General features: G+C 39.1%; 3 protein-coding genes and 1 long non-coding RNA gene across 4 annotated transcripts in view; 2 read left to right on the forward strand and 2 right to left on the reverse strand.

Moving 5' to 3' along the window:
* LOC144647017 (FACT complex subunit SSRP1-like) overlaps positions 1–542 on the reverse strand; it is a 20,855-nt gene extending 20,313 nt beyond the window's left edge. The window contains exon 1 of the mRNA XM_078506759.1: positions 381–542. Coding sequence (XP_078362885.1) covers positions 381–437 — 57 coding nt within the window. The 5' untranslated portion in view covers positions 438–542. The remainder of the gene's footprint in view (positions 1–380) is intronic.
* The window catches only part of LOC144645518 (uncharacterized), a 70,712-nt gene extending 45,983 nt beyond the window's left edge, over positions 1–24,729 (reverse strand). Inside the window, exon 1 of the long non-coding RNA XR_013569300.1 lies at positions 24,484–24,729. This is a non-coding gene — a long non-coding RNA (uncharacterized LOC144645518). The remainder of the gene's footprint in view (positions 1–24,483) is intronic.
* LOC144647015 (signal peptide peptidase-like 3) lies at positions 4,680–14,923 on the forward strand. The gene is made up of 14 exons (XM_078506758.1): positions 4,680–4,821; positions 4,937–5,047; positions 5,191–5,268; positions 6,313–6,407; positions 7,131–7,250; positions 7,955–8,039; positions 8,737–8,849; positions 10,018–10,124; positions 10,954–11,025; positions 11,410–11,498; positions 11,845–11,890; positions 12,155–12,284; positions 12,730–12,839; positions 13,366–14,923. Exons 2-14 carry the CDS (start codon positions 5,019–5,021, stop codon positions 13,435–13,437), a joined length of 1,146 nt encoding a protein of 381 aa, XP_078362884.1. The 5' UTR covers positions 4,680–4,821; positions 4,937–5,018; the 3' UTR covers positions 13,438–14,923.
* LOC144647018 (uncharacterized) lies at positions 16,725–18,958 on the forward strand. The gene is made up of 2 exons (XM_078506760.1): positions 16,725–16,958; positions 17,842–18,958. The coding sequence occupies exons 1-2, from the start codon at positions 16,777–16,779 to the stop codon at positions 18,242–18,244; spliced, it is 585 nt and encodes a 194-aa protein (XP_078362886.1). The 5' UTR covers positions 16,725–16,776; the 3' UTR covers positions 18,245–18,958.
* Positions 24,730–25,117: the final 388 nt, after the last annotated feature.

The following is a 25,117-nucleotide window of genomic DNA, read 5'->3' on the forward strand; positions in this document are numbered from 1 at the left end:
GATTTACTGGAGTTAACTGTAACCTCCAAGCGTTTCTATTTTTACAGAGCTCGTCTTTACAAATATATAAGCTTAAGCTTAAAATTTTTATGCGACTTTCGTTTCTTGTGATTTTCTGTATGCAGCTTGAATTGATTACTGCATGTACAATTCAAGGTTATTCCCCTTTTGTGTAAGAAGGTTCAGATGCTTTTTGCATGCTTTAGACACATTAGGATATATTTAATATTTTCCTTGCATTTAAACTCAGAAACAGTAAAAATTATAAGCTACACGTCCATGTAAACTTGCGTACATTTCACGATCGTTCACGCAAAGCCATGCTCAAGGAAAGAATGTACGAATTTTCCACGTGATACAACAGACATGTTTACACTTACCAAAGCTCCCCTCACAAGAAGGTGAATATCATTGTATTCTAAAACGTCGGTAGCCATTTAACCAGTCTTCAACAAGATTTAAAACGATTGAATTGATCTTTCCTTCGAACTTGCCTTCGCTTTCAATGTATTTCAGTTCCCGCGCGCGTTGTCAAAATGGAGGCCGGAGATGAAAAGAGTGGAGACTGAAACTAGTTTTTTGATTGGCTCGAATGTTCCTCGTTTCCCGCGATATTTTTAATTTATGCGGGCAAACGAGGAGTTACGGGACAGATACGGGACTCTGAAAGAACACTCGAGCAAGCCCTCGAAGTTTTTCGAATTTTTCTTCGATCGTCTCCGCGGGACTAGACGGCGTGACGCCAGCGCAAAACTAGGACAAATTTTCGATCGGGTCGCTCGACCCCTTTCTGCTTCGCTCGCTGTTTTTTTCGCGTGTTTTACGTTGAAAAATAGAGAGGCCCTGAACATTCAACTTAGATCGTGGACTTTCGATTATTTTCCAAGGTGTTACGGGACAGATGTGGGACTCTGAAAGAATACACGTACACTCGATCGAGCGAGCTTGAGGACTGTCTGAAGCCCAGACCTCTGAAGACATAATTTTCCGAAGTTTGCCAGAAGATTACTGAATGCTTTAGTAGCTCTTAGTGTTTCGATTATTTATTGCTAAGAATTAGTTCGACACTGCATACAAACTATTTCATGCTTGAGTTTGCTAGCAAATTTTTTTTTTGTTTCAAAGAAAATTGAACCTCATTGACAGGCCCTTTGAAAGGGTGCTCCTGCATAATCGGTAATAAAATCTATCACGGTTGTTCTGGTATTCCAAACAATTTTTTTCAGGCGCTACCTTATTACAGGAAATTAACGCTTGTGTTAATTCAGGTATTTGAAATTAACGCGACTTAAATTAACGCGAATTGAACGAAAAATTACTTCCAAATAAAGGAAATTAACGCGAAAGAGAGAGTAACATTTCAAAATGAAGAAAATTAGCGCGAAGAACACAAAGGAATAAAGAACTTGTTGAGACAACAGGAACAAGTTAACTTGAACACAAAGAGATCTGACTGCCTCGAGCGTTCTTCACAGTTTTAGTGATCCGGCAGATTTCCACCCTGATTAAATTATACCTTTTCCTAAGAGGCAAGACGCCTGGACTGTATCGAGAAATTGGGGCCAAAATAATGGAAATTAAGGTCGTGGAAATTAACGCTCCACTTAATTAACGGCGCGAAAATTAACGTTAACAAAAATTAACGCGACTTAAATTAACGATTTTTGAAATTCGCGTTAATTTCATGAAGCGGTAATAAACCCAGGCGGGGGGGGGGGGGGTACTCGGGATTTCTAGTGACGGGGATGATCAAAGGATTTTTTTGGGTTTGAAATTTTCGATTCTTTGATTTTTTTGGGGTAGAAAAATTTGGCAAGAACTTTTTTTTATTTAAGTGGGGATGTTTTTGGGTATTAAAAACAATCTGAAGATTTGTGGTAGTGCCTTGTCTGCGTAGTTCTGCGAAGAAAGTTCAAACAAACGTGTTTTGCTGTTGATTTTGGAGGACTCAATTTTTGATCTACATGTATGGATTTAATTTTTATGTATTATGTTTGAAACCCTAAGGATTTTTTCGGGTCTTGATTTTTGCCCCCATTCGATCATTCCCGTCAGTTGAAATCCCGAGTACCCCCCTGGGCTAAATTAATTCAGCCAAATGCAATGCAATGAAAAGATTTTCCAGAGAAAGTAATTACGATCAATTGAGAAAGTCCCATTATCTCAAAGAATTAATTTTCGCGATGTCATGATTTGACTTGGGCTTACGTACTGGAATGTCTCGCAAAAAGCACGCTCTTGCACCCTGGACAAGAAAAACAATGAAGAACACCAAGTCTACAAATCTTATTTTACCAGCGTGCAGTAGCCAGCGTAGCAGGCGTCTGTGTAGTTTTTAGCGCGTTTTAAAGAGTTCGCTGAAACGCAGGCTAAACGTGCAGCTGATTGGGTACGGCCCCAATCAGTATCGCTTATTTATGACGTCAATATAATTAATTTACTATTTCTGGCACCGGAAACAATTTCTTCTCGCTTAGTGACGTACAGTACGTGTACACAAGCGTCAAACGCAAATATCTGTAACCAATTTAACTGAATTTTTGCTATAAATAGCTTGTGGTTCAATTTTACTCTTGGTACACTTTGTATTTTCCTTTGTTAATATCCTTTGTTTTATATTCAAAATGTAATGAAGGGTAACACAACATATACGTGAAGCCCGGGCAACGAGGGGTGGGGGGAACGGAGGGGAAGGGAGGGAAAGCGGAAGGATCGAAAGAGCACAGGAGGGATGGAAACGAGGAACGAAAAGCAACAGCCCAGACTGACATCAGTAGAGGGGGGCAATCGGGGGGGGGGGGGCAAACCGGAGGAGTAGGATGAGGGCCTACGGGGGGGGGGGGCTATAACCGGAATTTTACGGTATACGCTATATCGTGCTCTGTGTTAATTCAAGTGTCGCTCAGTTGCTGCACAGTTCGTGGATGCGATCAAACGGTTTTTATAGACACCTCGCCGGCCCTTCTTCGGCGATCTTGCACTTTAAACCTCCTCTTGTGTTGAATCCCAAATAAATCTAACTTGTCTGTCCTTAAAAATTAGATTGCAAAAAGTGCAAGTACTGGAAAATAATGTTAGAAGATTTTTAAATTTCAAAAAATCCGTTTGGTTGATAGCTATGAAGTGTTCAGTACATATATATTTCACTGCACTTAACGCTTTTCAGGGCATTGGAACGTTGGAATATTAGCGTGTTACATATAGGAAAACAAAACAACCTTGTCAGGAAAATCTTCTCATTTTGTTTTGCAAACTTTCCCACGTGAAATTTGCACTTGACAAATATTTTCTTTTGCATTGTTAACGTTACGTTGGTATCGAGAATAATTTGTTCCTATAATTTATAAACCTAAATTCACATTTGGTAGAAACAATTTCATGCATTTTCCAGTAATCGTTTTAAATACATACATTAGATATTTCGCGCATAAGACGCGCAGACTAAAATAAAGTTCACCGGTTGCGAGTGCTATATATATTGCAGCGATATTAATTTAAGTTTTATTTTCTGAAGTGCTATAACATAAAAAACCCTAAAAATTTAACGTAAATAGATATTACATAATTATAAACGAAATAATGTACGTACTGTTGAAGCTTTCGCGATATCGGCCACATAAAAATAATAATAGCTCTAACGTAAGTAGATATTATATTTTTATATAAGAAATATTGATACTATTGAAGTTATCGAATTATTAGCTAGATATTGGCCACCACTGGTCTAAACACACGAACTTTCATTGCAGTAAGGAAATAAAGAATGACTTTGCACGCGATAGAAAACTCGGCACGTTTTTGTGTTAAGTTCGCTCAAGAGAAAATTTTTACTTCTTGCAAAATAAAAACAAATTTCTTGTCAAAAGTTAATATAGCTCCGGATGTAAATCCAAAATATTAAGGCTTTCACCATTCAACTGTTTTACAGTCTTTGTCTGAAATAGCTGTTGTGGTTCAATTTTCCCCTTGGTACAATAATCCGGTATTTTCTTTGTTTTAATATCTTCATTATCAGATATTACCATATACACCAGAACAAATAAAAGGAAAATATTAAATTGAACCAAGGGTATAAAAATCATGAATTAGCCACTAGCAGAAGAGCACTGAATTTTAGCGTACTTAGGGAATCAGAATAAAGTGTGCAAACTTTAAAAATTTCCAGCAGTTTTGTTTTCTTTCAAAACAGGCGCGCGAGTGCCGCTCCTCTCGTGTCAAATAAATCATCAGCCGTATATTACACCCGTGCCTGATTCGTAGGCAAGTACTAAGGAAGTGATAAGAGTCACGCTAATCTTACATGGTCTATGTTTCTCTCTACATTCAATTTCGTGCTTTCCTGATCTTTGCGTGCTTTTAGGAGTTTTTTTTTTTATTTCTAAAGTCAGTATATAAAATAACCGACTCCGACTAAGCAACGGTGATTGGTCGTTCGCTTTTAGATTATTGTTCGTATCGGACCGCATGGTCTTTTGTGGCGTAAGCCATGAAAAGAGCACGATGTTTTGTTTCCCTTTGCATTTATTTTTACTCTGGCCACTTCCTTTCGTTCTTTATAAGAGAACAAAGCACAGTATACAAATAAAAGATCAAAAAGAATTTTAATCGTTCAGTGGTTCGACAATAAAGACCCTAGGGGGACTGGAGCTGGGTACCCGACCTCCTTTGCAAGCTTCAGTAAATAACAACACCAAGGGAAAGATATTATCTTCACATCATTGCGAGTTCTTGTTGGTTTGTTAAAAGGTCCTTCAACCTAGTTATTGAAGCGTAAACAGTCCTTATTGAAACTACAGTGTAGAGACAAGCTCTTCAGCGAGGGTAAATAGCTATTTTTGAGACAGATTCATCATTTATTCAATGCCGAATGTCGTGGTTTTGGCGCGCCCTGCCATGTTGTGAGAGGAAAGCTAACATGTCCCTTTCACACTTTCAGATCGACTCCGAAAGCTTGACTTGTACACTTTGAAAGCTGTTCGCCTTGAATGATGAACTTTTGAATTCATCGCGAAGCTATAATGGAGCAAGTAGAAGCAGAGCCACAATGGTATGATCGTAAAATTTGATGATACTGTGCTCGATATAAGGTTGAATTGAAAATTTGTGACCTTGAAACAATAAGACAATACAGTGCTCCAACGCTGTTCACACGTGTGTACCGTTCCATCATGGATTTTGTTTCTTTTCTAGGATCTACACGTTTGCTGACAGTTCTAGAGTATTGACTATTGTTATTTCTATTTTCCTGATCGTCTACGGAAGTTTCAGGTGAGTTTTTCTTTCAATGTCACTTCACTTTCTTTGATGAGCTATTCAACTTCGAATTTGCGTGACATTTTTGTTTCTAAAAGATGGCGAGACGTTTTGCAAAACATTTTTTTTAAACGATCGACGAAAACCGATGCTTAAAATGTGCTGGAGTTGCATGCCAAGGTAAAATAACTATTGTGTCCTGAAATGAGAACTGAATTTCGATATTCAATTGATTGACATTATTACTGGTTGAATACAAGTTTCACGTCGAAATTTATGATCGATCGAAAGATTGTAATAAAAGTACTGGATTCGATCGTCGATTGCTTTTACATCGCTAGCTAAAATAAGTTTTTACGATAAGTCCTATAGACATTTTTGCTTTTTGACTTTTTTATCATGCAGCGAAACATACAAAATAACAGACTTTTTTTCGATCTTATCTGTTTGCATTTATAATCACCCTTGTCGTGTTTTGACAAATTGTCTTTAATTCTAAAATTAACATAAGTATCAAAAATACAGAAGGACTGATTTAACGAAAAATCCCCAGAGCGTGATGAATTTTTTATAATTTGTGAACAACTTTTAAGCTTCAACCATGTTCTTTTATCAGTACACACCAGATACAGTTATTTTGTTGCCCCTCTCCAGGTCACAATAAACTATAATTTCTTGCCTTTGCCCTGGCTAAGGATGTTTCTTTGAAATTGTTTTTTTTTTTTTGGTGTTCAAATAACAGGAATAACACTCAATTCCACTCAATTCTAGTGGTTTTCTCTAATATGCAATATTCATGAAGCATTTAAGGCAATTTGACAAAGGGATATTCACAAATCTGTTTCTCTGTTGAACCAGTAACCTGTAACACCTGTGTCACCGTGCACTGGTAGCTATAGGTGCAGTGTTACAGCTGTGGAGTTAGCGCTGTACGTGACAGAAGGTTTCAAAAACTCTCATAACATATTTATTCTGAGTAACACACTGGACTATCACACATGACTTTTCTGACTTGCATCCTGACACCTTGATCACTGTATTGTGCTTTTCTTTTTTCAGGGCCTTAGGGTTAGATGCAACATTCAGTGGGTCAGATGACCCAGATGAAGAGCAGACAAACCAAAATGATTCACCGTTTGCAAGACTTATGGATGGTAAATAAAAAATCTTGAGAATCTTGAAATTTTTGTTAATAATTATTGCTAGGTACTCCTTGCTTGGACTACATTTTGCTTTCTGCACATCAAAAATTCATTTTTTTACTTAATGCTTTTCATTCAGCATGTTATTGCTTTTAATGTCATTTACTTACATTTTACACTGGAAATGTCTACAGCTGGCACTGTCAATGATCACATCCATGGAGTGCAAAAACAAGCCAAAATGTACATAATCCTCCCAAAATACTAACTCGGTTTGGGGAACAAGTGCCAGTAAATGGCGACATCACTTTTTCGAGAAGTGACTGAGCCTGTGGTTTTCATCCCAGAAGTTGCTGGCAACATGGATATTTACTCGCTCGACGGCTTTCGGAGTACTCATGAGCACTTGGCTAGTTTTTGATTGGATACATGTATATAATTATGAAATTCTTTTCGAGTGCTTCAACGAAGATTTGTCAAAACTGGCACTTATTCCCCCAACTGAGTTGGACAATAATATTTTCTCCTCCACTCTCTTAATAAGTAAAGCCTGCATGAAGTAAAATATAATACTGTCAAAGTGCTACACAGGTCTTTCTGTTAACAGCAAAGTTGTACTTTTCTCATCAGTTTGTTCTGAAAATCTATTATGGAAATTAACGGATAAACTTGCGTCCTACAGTATTGGAAACTCATTTTTGACTGTTTGTGTGTGTTTTTTTTTTTCATCATTAGGGTTCCAGACCATCAATACTGCTCAAGCTGTGTTTCTTCCTGTTGGTGCTTCTTTCTCTCTCCTTGTAATGTTCTTCTTTTTTGATACTCTTCAGTTTTTCTTTGCACTGTGTACTGCTGGTGAGTGAAGCAAACTGAATAAGACTTTGTCTAGTAAAAGTGTAACTGACAAAATATTCCAATTCTTGGAGGGTATTGAATGGTGTAACCCGTTACAAGCTAGTGTGGATTCGGAGAAATTGCTTGGTTATCACAAAGTGCGAGGTAGCCAGGCGTGCAATCCATTCCAGTTAGCTTAAATAGCAGGGGGGGGGGGGGGGGGTACTCCGGCTTGTAAATGACGGAGATGATCGAAGGATTTTTTTTGGGTTTGAAATTTTCGATTCCGGGATTTTTTTGGGTGACTTGATTTAAATAGGGGAATTTTTTGTGTATTAAAAACAAACTAATTAAAGTGCCTTGGCGTATTTATGGTATGATGATTAGACAAACACGAGCGTTCATTTTTTTTATGATTTTTTTATTGCCCCTCCTGGCAATTTAGGGGTAATTTGACAAGGGATTTTTTTGGGGGTTATTTTTAGTCCAGGGATTTTTTTGGGTAATGTCGGAAGACTTAGGGATTTTTTTGGGTCCCGATTTTTGCCCCCCCCTGGGAGTTAGCCTAAATAGCACTCCGGTTGGCCTAAATAGCACTCCAGTTAGCCTACCATTACCGGTAGCTTTCAAATTATTGTAACAGTTCTAAATAGACTGTTTGTAGCATATTTGCATAATTTATTGAGTTGGTCAGTGAGATTGATAGTAATCTGATTGCATTTCAGTTTTAGCTATGGTGGCTTTCTCCTTTGTGCTGTTGCCAATTTGCCAGTTTCTTACAAGACCCTGCTTCGGAAGTAATAATCAAAAGTGAGTACTGAGTGCCCAAGATTACTGAGTAGAGATCAATGTATGATGTTTCTAAAACATTTTGCATGGATTGATTAACTTGGACTTAGTTTACAGTAAGAGTTGAATGCCACAGTAACAGACACCTCCTGTAGGTGAAGACCTCCTGTAAGCATACATTTACATGTACTCTGTGAAAATGTTCACAATGTGTATATTTTTAATTTTCCATGAGCAAACACCTCTCCTAAGCAGATATTTTTTGCGAGGTTTGGCTGTCTTGCACCTACTTCTTGACTTGTCCCCAAATGGTGAAATGGGCCAGAGTTCAACAGTACAGGACAATATATACAGTAGAATTCCTCGGTCTTTCGAAACTCCCAATTTCTCGAACCAACTTTTGTTTTCCTGGATAGTATGTTCTGCAGCATTAGTAATGGTGTGGATTGTTACTGGACATTGCGCCGAATAAGTATTAAATTATTATTATTATTATTATAGTACTTCTCTGTAATTTTACCCCCAATTTGTCATAACGTCCAATTTCTTGAAGCAATTTTCATTTCCCCTGAAGGTTTGAGAAATCAGTATTCTACTGTTTACAACTCAGGTTACTCTGTATTTACTTAATATCCGCATCAGGCCCATGAGGACTTTTGAGGCCGGTCAAGTTATACTCTGTGTTTGATATATTTTATTATTTTCGACTTCATTGCAGACTCTACATTGGCTTCTGTGGCCGATTTACACCGGCAGAGGTTATGTCACTTGTATGTTCTGCGGCATTAGTGATGGTGTGGATTGTCACTGGACATTGGGTTCTAATGGATGGTATGTTTAGTCAATATGTAACTACACTGTGTCTACATGTGTAACAAAACTCTGTTCTGTCTATAAGTACATACATGCATGTACTGCTACCCCCTTCACACCAGCATTGCAGTCTCTAATATGCCTGTGTGGGAAGAGATTTTGTGAGAGTTAAGTGTCAATTACCCCACACACTAATAACTGATTAGGCCACTGTACCTCCCATATATAGGGAGGCCTAATGGCCTAATGGTTACTGTGCTGGACTCTAGATTGAGTGGTCCAGGTTAGATCCCTGGCAGGCAGGGGTCATTGCATTGTGTTCTTTGGCAAAGCACTTACTGTATTTATAAGTTTACTCTCATAGAGCCCTTCTCCATCCAGGTGTATTAATATAGGGTACCCTGTCTGGCAAATTTAATACTGGGGGGTAACTCTGCAATGGACTAGTAACCTATCTGGGGAGAATAGAAATACTCCTAATAATATTGCTTCATGCTCAGAACCCAGGATAACCTTGGCCTTTTGGGCCCCCCATGTACCCTTCCCCCTCAACTCCTGAAGAACACTGTATTACCATGTAAATGGTATGTAAATGTACCTTATTGAACAGGTTACATGTACTTATTTCCGTGGGAATAATATTACTTAAAGGAGCTCAGTCACGGACAACTCATCTTGAAAAAACTGGCAAGTTTTTTCAAGTTTGTCTTCGTAATCTGTCTTAATCTTCGTCAGTCCAAACCATCCTTGCTTATTTTCGCGTTTCATTTACTCCTTTGTTGTTTTCCTACATTACACAACTATTATTTTGAGGTTTCCTTCAGTTTGGAAGTTATCAGAAAAATGACTTAAAATATCGTGACCATGTTCCTTAAATTTAGCAAAAATGCAATGGGCATTTTTTGTGGGACTTATTTTCACCATTGGGGAAACATTAGGTGAAAGCATTATTTTAACATTGAAAAATTAGTTTTTGCGGGTTTTTAATTTCACAATTTTTTGAAAATTGCAAAAATCACAAAATTTAGACCCACAAAAATAAGTAACAATAACTTAAGATACATGAGCATTAGCCTACATATGTTAGAAGTATTATAAGTGATCTACAGGTGGACTTACTGTATACAAAGTCATGTACACAGTCATATCAACAGGAAAATTAATGTTTTCTGCATTTGTCTTGCAGCCCTTGCTATGGGACTGTGTATCTCTATGATTGCCTACATTCGCTTACCAAGCCTTAAAGTCTCTACTCTTCTGTTAATAGGCCTTTTAGTTTATGATGTGTTTTGGGTAAGTATATAATGCTCACACTTTGCTCCATATAGTGATTGTACATGCTTGTACATGCATGGCATAATTTTTATGATAAATGTTGTGGTATAATTTTACCCTTGGTACAGTCTGTATTTTCCATTGTTTTTAATTCACCTACCCTAGCACATTGTACCAAGGGTAAATTGAACCGCAACATGTAGATTGAGACAGCAACGTGGAAAATGAACATATTGACATTCCGGATGTTTACAAATTCCTCGCGTGATCGCGCGCGATGGTTGTTTGTTATCTTTTTGCTGGCGTAGCTAGCACGAGCAGAACTGTGAACCGTTAGAAAGCCGTTGGCTTTTTAAAAAAAAAAAAACATAAAGGCCGAAGTTATTTGGTCATACCTTATAAAAGTTTTTAATTATTAATGTTGTTTAGCGTTAGCACAAGTCAGTGTCAAGCACAAATTTTGTATTATGATGTACATTGTATGCATTATATAAATTTTAGACAAAGTTAATTTTCGCATTTTAACATGATGATTACTTCTGCATGAACATGCATATGTACATTTATGTACTGTTTTGGAGTACTGAAGTCTGTACCTGACTTTACCTTTAGTCAGTCCAAGATGTAATGCGAAGTGAAACAAAATAAAGGATTATCCAAATAAATGCATTTTCATGTCTTGACTGATATTCAGAGCATTAAAAAAAGGCAGATTGGATGTTTTAGAGATAATAATTTTATTCAGAAGAATTTTAAGCTACATACAAACTGAGTTTGAGTGATGTGTATATTGTAGTCATGAATTGCCGTTATTATGTTCTAAAGGCTGTATGTTGTCATGTTGCAGGTATTCTTTTCAAGTTACATATTTAAAGCCAATGTTATGGTGCAAGTGGCCACACAGCAAGCAGCTAATCCTGTAAGAGCCAATTTAGTCTTGTAGAGCTAGTAGCATTAACCTGAAAAAGTATTTTGTTTAACTAGACAGGATCTACAATTATCCAGTACTTTTAATTTAAAGCAGTCCTGGTTGTTTATAGGGTGGATAATGTTGTCCCCCAGATAAATCACTATCCAGTGTCAGCATTTATCCACTGGATAAATAGCGTTATCCACCCTTTGAACAACAGGGCCCTGGAGCATTACCCACAGGTCATAATTTTTATTTCAAGACTGAATTTCAGTTGCAGAAGTGCAGTTTTATCATGTATTAATAAGTTGCAAAAATTATAATTTTTATAACTACACATTCTATTCTGCTCAACTAAACACTAACCGATATTTTTGTATGACATGTTTTCAGGTCTCTATTATGGCAAATAAATTGAAAATGAATTCCATGGGAAATATCTCTCCACAAATTTCTCTTCCTGGAAAGTTGGTCTTTCCGAGGTAAACATTGCATTGTAAATTGCGATTTTTTGTGCAATAAGATATAATAAATAAATTTATTGCCTTAAGTCTAGGTACATGTGTACTTTCTAATTCTTACAAGTAACATGTACAAAGTTTACTAGACAGTAGGTCAGTCTTAAGAGTACCAGTTGATAGAGCAAGGAGTCTGATTTCTGCCAGACCATCACTTGGGGCTTTTTTTTAAAAAAAAAAAAAAAAACAAGAGGTGTCTGGCCTGCATGCAGCTGTCACACAGGCTACAAAATGTCTGGCAGTGACCACTTTAAGTTTATAGTCTTGCTTATTTTAGCACCTTATTTCAACATTGGGTTGTATTTTTCAGTATGCAAGACAGAAGCAGATTCTCTATGTTAGGACTTGGAGATATAGTAAGTATATGCTGCTCTTTACGTTTCAAGTCGATTTTTTCGTTCTCATTGCTTTTTCAAGTCTGTCTTGAATGTAACTACTGGTACCAGATGTCTTGCTTGTGCCGAACGGATATTACTTCCAAGATCTACAGCAAAATTCTCGTATAACTTCTCCATACATTCTCTGTTTTTATGGCACCTACAAGTACATTTTTGATTATTGAGTTGATAGTACAGTACTATACTTAATGTTTAACCTGTGATGTTATTTATTTTATTCAGGTCATGCCAGGCCTTCTCTTGTGCTTTGTCATGAGATATGATAGGCACAAGAAGCAAGCGGCAGTAGCCGCTGATACAGAACAATCCAAGATAACCTATTTTCATTGCTCTCTTATTGGATACATTGTAGGTGAGTTGCACTAGATTGCATTCAGATGTTGAATCATAATGAATCAAAATCTCACAGGTTTACAAGGGTAGCTGTAGTTGTAGGTGTGATGGAATCATTCTAAATGACCCAAACATCCTTAACAGACAACAGAAAAATCAGACTATTCTTACAACTAAGTGCAGGACTGAAAGTGTCTCCCTCTTTGCCATCTTCACTCTTTATGGGAGCATAGGGAGTCAACTCTGGCTCTCCGGTAAACTCTATTTGGCACAATTTTCTTAGCCTCAAGCCAAGACAGGTTCTTTGCTCCCAAAGTCTGAGTGTACTTGTGTTTAATACCAGAAATTTAAGGGATATAGTACCGGTAACAAATTCCACAGCAGATATCCAGAATTAAGTGTCCTGTGCACTATATTGACCTGGTTAATGTTACGACTGTTAAATTTTCTCTCCTGTCAATCAGGTTTAGTGACAGCCACGGTAGCATCTGAAGTGTACAAAGCTGCTCAGCCAGCGCTGCTGTACCTTGTGCCATTTACGCTTCTACCCATCCTAGTCATGGCCTATCTAAAGGTGAGTACATCCCTTTTACCAAGTCACGCACTGACATTGATGTCACGCAACCTGGCAGATATTGCGTGTCACCAACAGTGAGCTTCTACGCAGGAGGCAAGGGAGTACAAATTAAAGGAGCTATGCCATGGGGATTTCGCAGATTTTTGGTCTAAACTGCTCTTGACTAATATTAGTGGTAGGCAAACAAACCCATTAAAAAGACATTTTCTTAAGAAGATATAACCTTAAGCTACAGCTAGAAATATTGATTTTTTGAAGACGCGTGGAAACAACTTGAAAAGTAAGCCTTACTTTTAAAAGTTGCAATCAGTTTCCATCCGCAGCCTAAGATGCTTGTTAACAGTTTCAGTGCTCTAATATGCAATTTTTAATAAGAATCGACTATTATTTTTAGGGTTCCTGCGACACAAATATAAATTTTGGCTGTTCAAAAATCTGGTAAAATCTGTGTCGTAGTCCCTTAAAAAACGCAAAACATTGTAGTGCTTCAAGAGATGAAGCTAACATATTTTTGTCCCTGCAGGGTGATCTTCGGAAAATGTGGCAGGATCCCTTTGTAGCGGCAGGTGCTAAATTGAAGTTTTTGGACGTATGACACGCTATAGAGTGGACAATGTCAAACAAACCACAAAGGATCTACAAGTGACAAGCAAGAGTCAAATGAATATTAGTAACGATTTTGAAGTCCTGTTCTTGTTTTGTGGATCATTTGTGATGGTGAATTGCGCTTGTCTCGCTATGGACCTAAAATGCAGTCACTCGATGGGTGAACAATGTAGCTAGTAGATTGCAAATAGGTCCATATACGACATGTTGGGTGAATGGAATGAAAACAAGGAATGGGAACACAGGTTTCGAAAGATGGAATATCTAGATAAAAAGGGTCACAGTTTCAGTTTTTTAGAGTCTGAATTTAATAATCTCGTTAAATTGTTTGGGTCTAGATAACCAGTCAAAAAATGCTCAATCTGGTTTTCGGAATTTCTCTGGCGCGATTAGGCAGTGATTATGCGATTCTGTACATAATTCAGATAATTATACGTTCTTACATTGTACAATGCGACCACTCTAACGAAGACCACCCAAGCAAATTTCTTTGCAAATTGACCAATAAAGCTTGATTGTTAAAATAATAAAGATGCTCACAAATGTATTGTTTCTGTAGTATCCAGCTTGCTTAGATCGACACCTTGTCAGAAATCTGTCATAAGATCCGAAGTTTAACTCATTTAATTTACACAAAATTTTGTTGGGTGGCCTTGGTTGAAGTAGTCGCACTATAAAGCCTTAGCAAAGGTTTATGAATGATAACATTATTGTATCTTTAAAGAGTGACTTCATTTAACCCGTGCAAAAAAATCTATCAGTTAGTGCTAAAAAGTCAGAACTAGACAAAAAAAACAATGGAATTAGTGTCTAAAAGTATCTAAAAGTGTAATAGCTATTTCACAGGTTTAGTAAAATCACTCTGAATATTTTCGTTCGCTTTTCTTAACCTAGGTTGGTGATCCATTTTAATCAGCCTTGTTCTTTTATAAGCTATTTTTATTTTCTTTATACTGACCACAATTTTCCCAAACTAAGTCTAAGTTAAATATCACGTCTTATTTATTATAAACATTATGTTTTCTCGAATTAGAGTACAGTATAGCCCTATACTTCTATTCCCCAATGCCAGCAAATATTTCGTTCTTTTCTGTACCTAAACGTTTAACTATAACATTTTCTATATTTTTAGTGTCTTTGAAGCTCTCTTGGCAACCGTTGTTTGTGTCGTGACGGAACGCCTCTCTAGCTCTCTAGAAAGTTGCGTGACGAACGGGAGTATTGCGTGACAAATTAAAAAACGGCTGAGCAAAAATCTGAAATAGGAGGTTTATTAGTTTACTTGTACATAGTTAGACCACAAGCGTATTTATTAGGCGAGAAGAATTTTTATGCAAGAAGGTTTTCACTGAAAGGGAAGAGGCTCAGGCGGGTATAAAACAGTTTATAGATAGCTTAGTTTAAGAGCATTGGAGCATTATCTGAGAATGTCAACCTTATCTAAAACAGAGTAAATAAAAGTTGTTTTGTTATTAGACTGCGGTTTTCTTTTTTCTCCTTTAATTTTGGAACAACCCAAAACTTAATTATAGTTATCTAGTAACGTATTCTTTTAACAGGGAAGGGTCTTGTGCCCCCCGGTTCATTATCTACCCGGCGTTTTTTTTTGTCGGTAGGGCATTGAAGGTCAGGTATGTTGATTAACCGGGTAGGGGTCTGGTGCCCCCCGGTTCATAATCTACCTTCGGTCTTTTTGTTGTCGTTTTTTTGTCGGTAGGGCATTGAAGGTCACGTATGTTGATTGGCTTAAAACCGGTCATCTTTCATCACCTACTTGAGATTGTCTCAATGGGGGAAGGGGAATGGGACGGAGGAAATGTTTTAAATTACTTGCCACTTGAGGGATCAAAATTACGTGCGTTATACGCGTTTTCCATGTGTTTAACTCAACAATGAATCATCGCTTAGACTACAGAGCAAAATAGAATTACTGGGCAGTTAGAAATGACCAGTATGAGATATAAATGAAAGAGTCGCGTTACATTTTATGAGTTTTAATTGAAGAAAGAAAACAACTCTGATATCTCTACCTTCAAAGTCTTGAAAAGCGATCAAAGCGCCCTTGACCTTTTACTGACGGCTGAGTATCGTATATCAGATGTCACGCTTCAACATAACGCACTTCTTTATTGAACAGCAACAAATGGAAATACAAACGCTACTGGGTCCGTCTAAAAGCCTTAGACTTTCTTGATAGCCAAAAGAGCAGTAGCTTCTTGTTTTGATAGCGGCACTGTATAGAAGGACTCGTTTACCCAAAAAGGGTGCCGTGCCTTTTTTTTATGGCTGGAGGTATATGAAAGGGTAGGCATTTCACCGGTGTTGAAGTAAATTTATAAAGGAGAGGGTAGGAGAAAATGTTAGAAATGTTAACAAAATAAAATGTTTATTCGGTATTTAAAAGTGCAAAAACGTCTGCCCAACATTTTTCACGTTGATCTCATGAAAATATCATATTTTGGCCGATGTTTCTTTTTTTTTTTTTTTTACTTTTTTTTTGGTGGGGGAGGAATTTTAAAATATTTGATGCATTTTTGTGGAAGACTCGGTGGTGCTCTAGCCGTTTTGGGGGTTGGGAAGAGGTATCTCGACGCAAAATTGGGAAAAATTGGGCAGTCTCCTCGATTTCAATGTTTTTAGGTTCATGTAGGTTGGCATCTCTAATTATCTCTGCATTTAACCATGTCTCATGGTGTATGCAATGAAAATTTAAAATTGATATTAAAACTAAACTTTTATATTTCAAAAGGCAGGGTTCTACCCCGGGATCTACTGTAAATTTGGAAAAAAGTGCCATAACATTAAGGACGCGGGCGATGTCGTCATTTTCAGGGCTCTCAATTTCTCAAAAATTGCTGGCTTTCGGGTTCTATGATTGTAAATTTAAGTTGTACGTCTCAGGCTGTTGGAACTGTGAGGAATAATAAAGAGTAGTTCATTTTCATAGAAATATGCCAATAACTCTCCTACAACGCAGTCACCTTAGGAGCCCTTGTGCAAGCTTCGCTCCCTTGGTGTAACGCGAGAAACAGAAGTAGCGGAAAACAACGTGACGTGTAATGTCACGCTTTCATGATTATATATATTTTTTACCGAATTCGGTTAAAATCTTACTTGTTGTCCTCCTTCTGATATTTTCAAGCTAATGGAATGTACTCAAACAAGAACGAAAAAATAAAAATGTATACAAAGCGGTTTCGATTCTGTCCTTCCATCCCGCGCATTCCCCGACTACTGTCAAAGTTTTCAGCATGGCGTCACGTGGTAACGCTTAGTAACCAGTGAATGTGGTCACGCGACCTCTCTCCTCTTCCGAACATCGTACGCAATGGCGATCAAGGTCATTTTTTGGTCGTGTTTAGTGGCTGCGCTAGGCTACTTTGCCTACCAAGAGCTCACTGTTGTCACGGACAGTATCTCAGTGAAGATGCATATTCCTGCCAAGCGTTCTGATGTTTTTCGCCTGTTGATTAATCCAGAATTTGTCCCGCTGAAGTATCAACCTTTGTGGTAAGTAACAAGGGGTAAATTCGTTGTACACAGATAGGGATTTTCCATCTTCAGATGTTGGAGCAACTTCAGAATACCCGGCCACTTCATGTACATGTGTCGGGAAAGCTCAGATGTTTAAAGCTTTCTCTGGCGTACACGATTCGATGGAAATTTTGTGTACATCTGCAGCTTAATACCTTCGACAGTCGACAGAGAATTGATAGAACGTACGTTGTAGAGGAAAAAATTGCGCAATACCCGGCCACTCATTTGCATCTTATCGAATATTATAAACAACACTATATTGATTCACTCCTCGTTCGTCAAACATTTTAGACTCGGGCGAATCTCATTTGCCGGGTATTCTGCAATTGCTCGCAAGCAGATTTCATCGTTTTAAACTCGATTTTAGTTGACTACAGACCAAGTCAAGTCACGTTCTCTCTTTGCCGTGAGACTCAGAGATGCTGCATAGTATTGCGTGACGAAACGGCGGATACAACAATTGAAATGTAATCTTGCATTCATCACATGATGGTTTAAAAAATGGTAATCTGTCATCAAAAGTGTGTCTTGTATGTGGCTCTTATTTTCCTGTGTCAATAAATTTTTCTAAAAAAAACAAAAAATTAAAATACTTGTCCAAAAAAATATCAATTTCCACTGTACTGGTCAGGCGGCCGGGTGGAATGAGGGGGGGGGGGGTGAAGTGGGTGCGCACCCCCTCCTGAGATGGCCTGCAGCTTTCTATTACAACTGGTATTCTACAAAAAAGGTCAGTTACGCCATTCCTTAGTGGTGCATCCCCTCCTAAGAAAAATCCTAGGTCCGCCACTGTCACAGTTTTCACAGTCGAAGAATTGTTATTTTTTAATTAACTTTTGCATCTATTTTCATTTAGTGTCAGCGTCAGTAATGTAACAAAATCTCAAGAACAAGATGGACCCAAGACTTTTCAGTTTATCATGAAAGAGAGGGTTGTATTGATAGGATTCTTTAACATCAGTAAAATGGTTGCTTTTCTAGTGAATGTGACAGTAATAGAAGAAAATGCTATCATCCGCAACAGATTGAATGTGATGGGTGGAATTGTCCAAGTAACACAACATTGGTATATGACTGATTCTAAAAATAACAATGGAGATGAAACATTGTTAGAAGACCATTTTGAATTCACCACTGCTCGTCTTTTATCAAGATTTACCAAGAAGGAAGCAAGCGCTGCTCATGCTACCATGATGAAAAATATCAGGCAACACTTCATAGATTCATCACAGAAACGTAACGATGACATGAGTGCATAGCATCAGGAATAGCATCCAGTTTAATACTAACAATGGAGTCAAATCACAGTCAGAAGCATGCAGAGCATTATGATCTAGTGAAAATCAAACCCGACGGAGCCGGTAGAGTTTCCAATTCTAATCAATCAATCAACCAACCAACCAATCGATCAATCAATCAATCAATCAATCAATTTATTTAAGTCAATTAACGTGGGATGAGGTTGCCCTCAGTCCCTAGTACCTATCACTGTCCTATCTGAGCCACAGGCTCATGTATAAAGCGCATGTCAGTAATTAATCATGACTCTGTCACTTCATAGAGACACCACAGAAAGAGAGTGATGACATAAATACATTATAATAAGCGTAAGTCATTTACACCTGATGAAGAAACGTTGACCTTATGAACAGCATAAACCGTAAATGATGTGCCCCATGTTTATCGAATATTGAAAAAAATTATTTAGCTAGTGTGATAGAGTGAACATCATAAATCATACTCTTAAAGATATCATAGAAAGAAAATAAATGGAATATCAATAAGCTATGCTGTCTACCCAGAATCCCATTCAGTCTACTCTTATCGTTCATGGTCTAAGTTTTTGACAGGGTCAATGTTACTTCAATTTGGTGTATACAATTGTACTCTTAGGGGTGATAACAGAAAACTAATGTGCAACGATACGTATATAAAAAGTTAGTTTGCATTTCAATAAAAATATTGTTTGCAGAGGTGCATAGTCCAGGTCACTGGCCAATTTCATGTCCACCTGACAAGTACCAAGACCAGAGTGCAACCTTGCCACTGCTAGTCGTGGAAGGTTCTGGACCGTCTCTGTTCGGTAGAGATTGGCTGACCCAAGTGAAACTCGACTGGAAGAAAATATGCAGCATCCGTGTTTTCGACTCTGAACTGTCACAAGCTGTGGGGTCGAAATTGCACGCTAGAATTCAGTCTCATCCCAATGTGTTTCAGCCTGGCTTGGGAACAATCAAGGGTATCACTGCCAAGCCGGAAATGAAGTAAGATGCTCAGCCAAAATTGTGCAAGGCACGCCCAGTAACTTACGCCCTCCAAGAAGCAGTGGAAGCAGAGTACAACCGCCTGGAATCCAAAGGCATTGTGGAAAAGGTAGAGTTCAGCGATTGGGCCACGCCTATGGTTCACGTTCTAAAGGCAGACGGCACAACACGGTCATGTGGTGATTACCTTATTGTTACTTACTTTCGCGGGACTTAATTTTCGCGATTTTCAAAAAATCGCGAAATTTAAGACCCGCGAAAAAAGGTTCTCGCGAAAAATAACGACGCGAAATTTAATACCCTTCTACATAATTCGTTATAAATATTCAACGTTGCCGTCAGTTTACTACTTAATTGCCTTGGTACAGTCGTCAAACTAGCTCTACTTTGTTGCAAAAGAACATGTTAAACTGTTTTTAAAGTTTTGTTTTGTTATATGGTTTTGTTCAATGTCATTGGAAACTGTTGCAGTGGAAAAATTAAAATCAGTTGGACCAATTTTGAGACTTACTAGCTGTTTGCTAATGTAGACCAGTATTTTGACATTTTTCGCGAAATTAAGTTCCCGTAATCTTATTTTTTTTTGGCTAAATCGCGAAATTTTAGTCCCGCGAAATATGGCCGTTCCTTTTCCGCGAAATTAAGTACCCGCGAAAATAAGTAACAATAAGGTATGCTGTCACTGTCAACCCACAACTCAATGTTCCACGGTATCCAATTCCACTACCTGAGGATGTTTTCGTCAAATTGCGTGGAGGTAAGCGGTTCACCAAATTGGATCCGAGGAGCGCATACCAACAGCTACCATTGGACCCGGATAGTCAGCAGTATGTCACCATCAATACTCATCGGGGTCTCTGTCGCTACAAAAGGTTGCCCTTTGGGATTGCTTCATCCCTGCTTTTTTTCAGCGCACCATGGGCATCATCCTCCAAGGTCTTGAGCATGTAGCAAGTATTCAAGACGACATCCTTATCACAGGGAAGGATGATGATCAACACATCATGAACTTGAACCTTGTTCTAAAACGCCTGGATGACTATGGACTGAGACTGCAGCTTAACAAGTGTAAGTTCATGCAGAAGTCGGTCACGTACATGGGCTGTATCATTTCCGCAGAAGGTGTCTCTCCAACTGAAGACAAGATAGAAGCCATCAAGCAGGCACCTCGCCCCGAGAAAACCACTCAGCTGAGAGCCTTCCTCGGTACGGTTAATTACCATGGCAAATTCATTCGCAACCTTAGTTCCATTCTCCAACCTCTCAATCAGTTACTTCAGAGGAATCAAGAATTCACCTGCTCCCCACAGTGCGAGGAAGCCTTTAATAAGGCAAAGCATTCACTAACATCTTCAAACGTCTTGGTTCACTATGACCCCAACTTACCAGTGGTCCTGGAATGCGATGCTAGCCAATATGGCATTGGTGCTGTCATTCTCCAACGCTTCCCGAACGGAGACGAGAAACCAATTGCATATGCATCAAGATCGTTGAATTCTTCAGAAAAGAATTACAGCCAAATCGAGAAAGAGGGTCTCGGTATCATCTTTGGAGTCACCAAGTATTACATGTATCTCTTCGGTCGCAAGTTCGTACTTTGAACTGATCACAAGCCTCTGCTGAAGATCTTTGCACCAGACTCTGCTACACCAATGTTGGCAGCAGCAAGGCTTCAGCAATGGTCACTCCTCCTATCCTCATACCACCACGAGATCGAGTTCAAGCCCTCTGCCGAAGTAGCTAATGCTGATGCTCTATCAAGGCTCCCGCTTAGATACAAGAAGGATGCAAGCGTTGAAGAGGAAATATTCCATGTAGCCAGCCAGCAGCTAAACAAGCACCCGGTCTCGGCTACAGATATTGCTAGAGAGACTGCAAGGAACCCAACCACCGCAAGGGCCTTGTCTCTGACACAGCATGGTTGGCCTAACAACTTCTGCACCGACCCTAACCTCAAGCCATACTTCCTTCGCCGACATGAGCTCTCCGTTGAGCAAGGCTGCCTTATGTGGGGTATGCGAACCATTGTACGACCTACCTTACGACAACCTATCCTGGATGAGCTACACAGAGCACATCCTGGAATCGCACGGACGCATGTCATGTATGGTGGCCAGGAATAGACAGCGACGTTGAGGAGACCGCTCGCAGATGCCAACAGTGCAGTAAGACCAGGAAAGCTCCCCCAGTTGCACCACTATTTCCGTGGTCATGGCCCACCGCTCCATGGCACCGCATACACATTTATTTTGCTACTCATCAATCCAATCATTATCTCATCGTGGTGGATGCACACTCTAAATGGCCTGAAGTAATTGGTCCTATGAAAACCACCACTGCAGAAAGCATGCACAGCCAATGCCTTGCGCAGCATTTTCGCAAGATACGGGCTTCCAACTCAAGTTGTCAGCGACAACGGTCCACCCTTTTCTTCTGCCGAGTATTAAGAATTCCTGTAGCAGAACGGTGTTTAGCGAGTACAGTAAACACCCGCGTGTAAGAACCTAGTGGTTTAAGAACCTGCTGGCAGAAATTTGCCATTTTAATACCCCAAAATATAAGAACCTGTTTAGCCAAGCAAATTTCAGCAGGTTCTTATATGTGGGTTATAGAAAATTTTTATGAACATTTTTAACAGAACATCCCAAACTGTATGTACCTTATTGTTACTTATTTTCGCGGGACTTAATTTTCGCGATTTTCGCGATTTTTAAAAAATCGCGAAATTAAAGACCCGCGAAAATTAATTCTAACCGATTTCTATTGTATTTTTTATGCTAATTACGTATTTTTGGCAAAATCGCGAAAATTAAGACTCGCGAAATATTCCTGTTCCATTTTCGCGAAATTAAGTGCCCGCGAAAATAAGTAACAATAAGGTAGTAGATAAAATATGAGCGGGAGATCTGTATGGGCGTTTACAATGGCTAGCCGATAGGCGAGCCATTGTAAACGGCCATACACAGCGGACGCGAATATTTTATTCTACTTGTGAAATGAAAACAATAAATTGAATGCAAAGTTTTGTTATGCGAATCAGCAGAGATCTGTATCTAAAGTTAATGAATACTAATTAGCTGAGCAGGAGTCTGTATCAAAAGTTAATTCTATTGTTTGATTTGTATTGGGGTTTATAGTTGTGTACATGTGATCTGAATATGGTACTGGGATTGGTTTGCACCCTCATGAGTAGTTAATGAATTTTACAATTACAAATAAAGAAAAGACAGATTCACATAGACTGTAATTGTCTTCTTTGGACCTTGCATGAGGCTTGAAGCAATACAGTTATGAATAAATGCTGTATAATGAAGGACCAAACCATCTTCTTCTCGTACAAACAAAAACTATGGCTCCTCCTTAGAAATTAAGAACCTACTTAGCCTAAATTACCAATAACTACCCCCAAATACAAGAACCTATTTTGCCAAACTTAGAAAATTGTAGGTTCTTACACGCGGGTGTTTACTGTACTTGTCTCCCCCTATCACCCATCCTCCAATGGATTAGCAGAGAGATTCGTTCAGACCTTCAAGCACGCCTTGGATTCATCAGCCTCAGATCCTGCTCGCTCTATACAGCAAAGGATACAGAACGTCCTACTCTCCTATCGCATTACTCCACATGCCACTACTGGAACTTCACCATCCAAGCTTTTCTTGCAGCGAGATCTACGAACAAGGCTGTCACACGCTAAGCCAGACCTCAGTAGTCACGTGACTACACAGCAAGGCAAGATGAAGTTCTACCATGACAGACATGCCAAGTTTTATAGAGAACTGTCTGTGGGCGACACTTCTGACACGTGATCACTTATCAAAGCAGAAATGGCAGTCGGGTACAGTGTTGAAGCACAGTTCCCCATGTTCTTATGATGGCCGAATTTGGAGACGCCATGTGGATGACGTTCTTCAGAACAATCCCGCCACTAAACCAGCAGAGCCTCCCACATCATCTCCAGATGAAGTACTTCAACCAAGTTCTGTTGTGGAAGTCTCACATTCTCCAACCACTGTCGCACCTTAGTTTAATGTTCCAGTTCAAGAAAACTCGACCCTGATTGAGTCACCACCCATAGCTCCTGTCACTCCCGAACTGCGGACGTCCACACGTGTTGTTAAACCCCCGCAGCCGGACTAATTGAACAGATCTGACAATGTTACTTAAGTAAAAGAAAACTTTGCTTCGTTTTTGTAAAGTAAGACGTAACATTGCTCAAGAAACTTTGTTTAGTTGTTTTGAACTGAGTCTGACATGCAGCTAGGTTATTTGTTATTTGTCATAATTAAATCTTAATTTCTTTTTTTTCTATGTTACTCGTGTACAACATATCTCTGTGGAGGGGTGTTATGGTTCATTACGTCATACTATATTAACTAGTAATACTTGACTCGCAGGGCCTCGCGAAGCTCTGGGTTATTGTTGCCTAGTATCGGAAAAAATACAGCAGACAGAATAGAAACAGAAACTGAACAACAACGAACTGCACGATTACAGAGACTTCGACAAAATACAGCAGACAGAATACAAACGGAAACTGAACAACAACGAACTGCACGATTACAGAGACTTCGACAAAATACAGCAGACAGAATACAAACAGAAACTGAACAACAACGAACTGCACGATTACAGAGACTTCGACAAAAAACAGCAGACAGAATACAAACAGAAACTGAACAACAACGAACTGCACGATTACAGAGACTTCGACAAAATACAGCAGACAGAATACAAACAGAAACTGAACAACAACGAACTGCACGATTACAGACCCAGCAGTTTATAGCCTGAATAGGCGTTGAGGGAGTATTATGTGGAAATCATTGTTATTTTAATCCGAAAAGAAAAACGATAAAAATGAAAGGCTCAGGATTCGAACCCACAAAAAAAAATAATAGTAAAAAAAAAAAAAAAAAAAAACCTAGCCGGATTCGAACCCCCGCCCTTAGTCCCGAAGATCTGATTTCAAGTTCGACGCCTCACGCCATTACGCCACCAGCGCGCGGCCGTGTGACGTCATTTCCGCCAGACACCAAGCTCACAAATATATATATTTATACCATGCCATAGAAAATACAGCCAATCAGAATACAGGAAAGCCGTTGTATATTCGACGGTATTCAACCCAACCTTCCCATAGTGCGCTGCGACTGTATTCTTGACGAAATTTAGTACGCGTATTTTCTATGACATGGTATAAAATAGTTACACAACACTTTCTCGTGGTATACTATGGAATATCCCACTTGTCACTTGTATTTTCTTGGCATACACACTCGCCTAAAGGCTCGTGTGTATACCGAGAAAATACAAGTGACTCGTGGGATATTCCATAGTATACCACTCGAAAGCGTTGCATAACTAGTATATATATGACCGTAAACTCCACACGAGATTTCATCCCGCCTGAGCCCTTTGAGGGACAAAATTATACACCCCGCTACGCTCGGCCTTCGGCCTCGCTTCGCGAGGAACTATATTATGTATTGCCCGAATGTGAGCCCGCGATCTTGTACACGTGCTAGAATACAGTTTTGAGTTCCGCTCCTGGTTCCGCTATCTTGTGTGTTGTTGTTCCTTTTCTCCCTTCGAAAACATAACAGTTGTTCTAGTCGTGGTGTTATCTCGTGAAGTCTACTTTTCACGTAGTATGATCAGCCTTGCTTGCAGTTGTCTGTTAGGAGGATAAGAGACCCGTGACCGCTGACTCGTGAATTTCTATCCTCTGTGCGTCACGCAACCTCGTATTCAGAGCCCACGGGCTCCACGGTCAGCAATCAACGGATGGTTACCTGGCGACCATCCGTTGACCGTGGAGCCCGTGGGCTCTGGGAACGAAATAAATATAAGCAAGATTGTACGTGA

Source organism: Oculina patagonica, chromosome 3 (genome assembly GCF_052425735.1).
Source record: "Oculina patagonica isolate OP01 chromosome 3, crgOcupat, whole genome shotgun sequence".
Lineage (NCBI taxonomy): Eukaryota > Metazoa > Cnidaria > Anthozoa > Scleractinia > Oculinidae > Oculina > Oculina patagonica.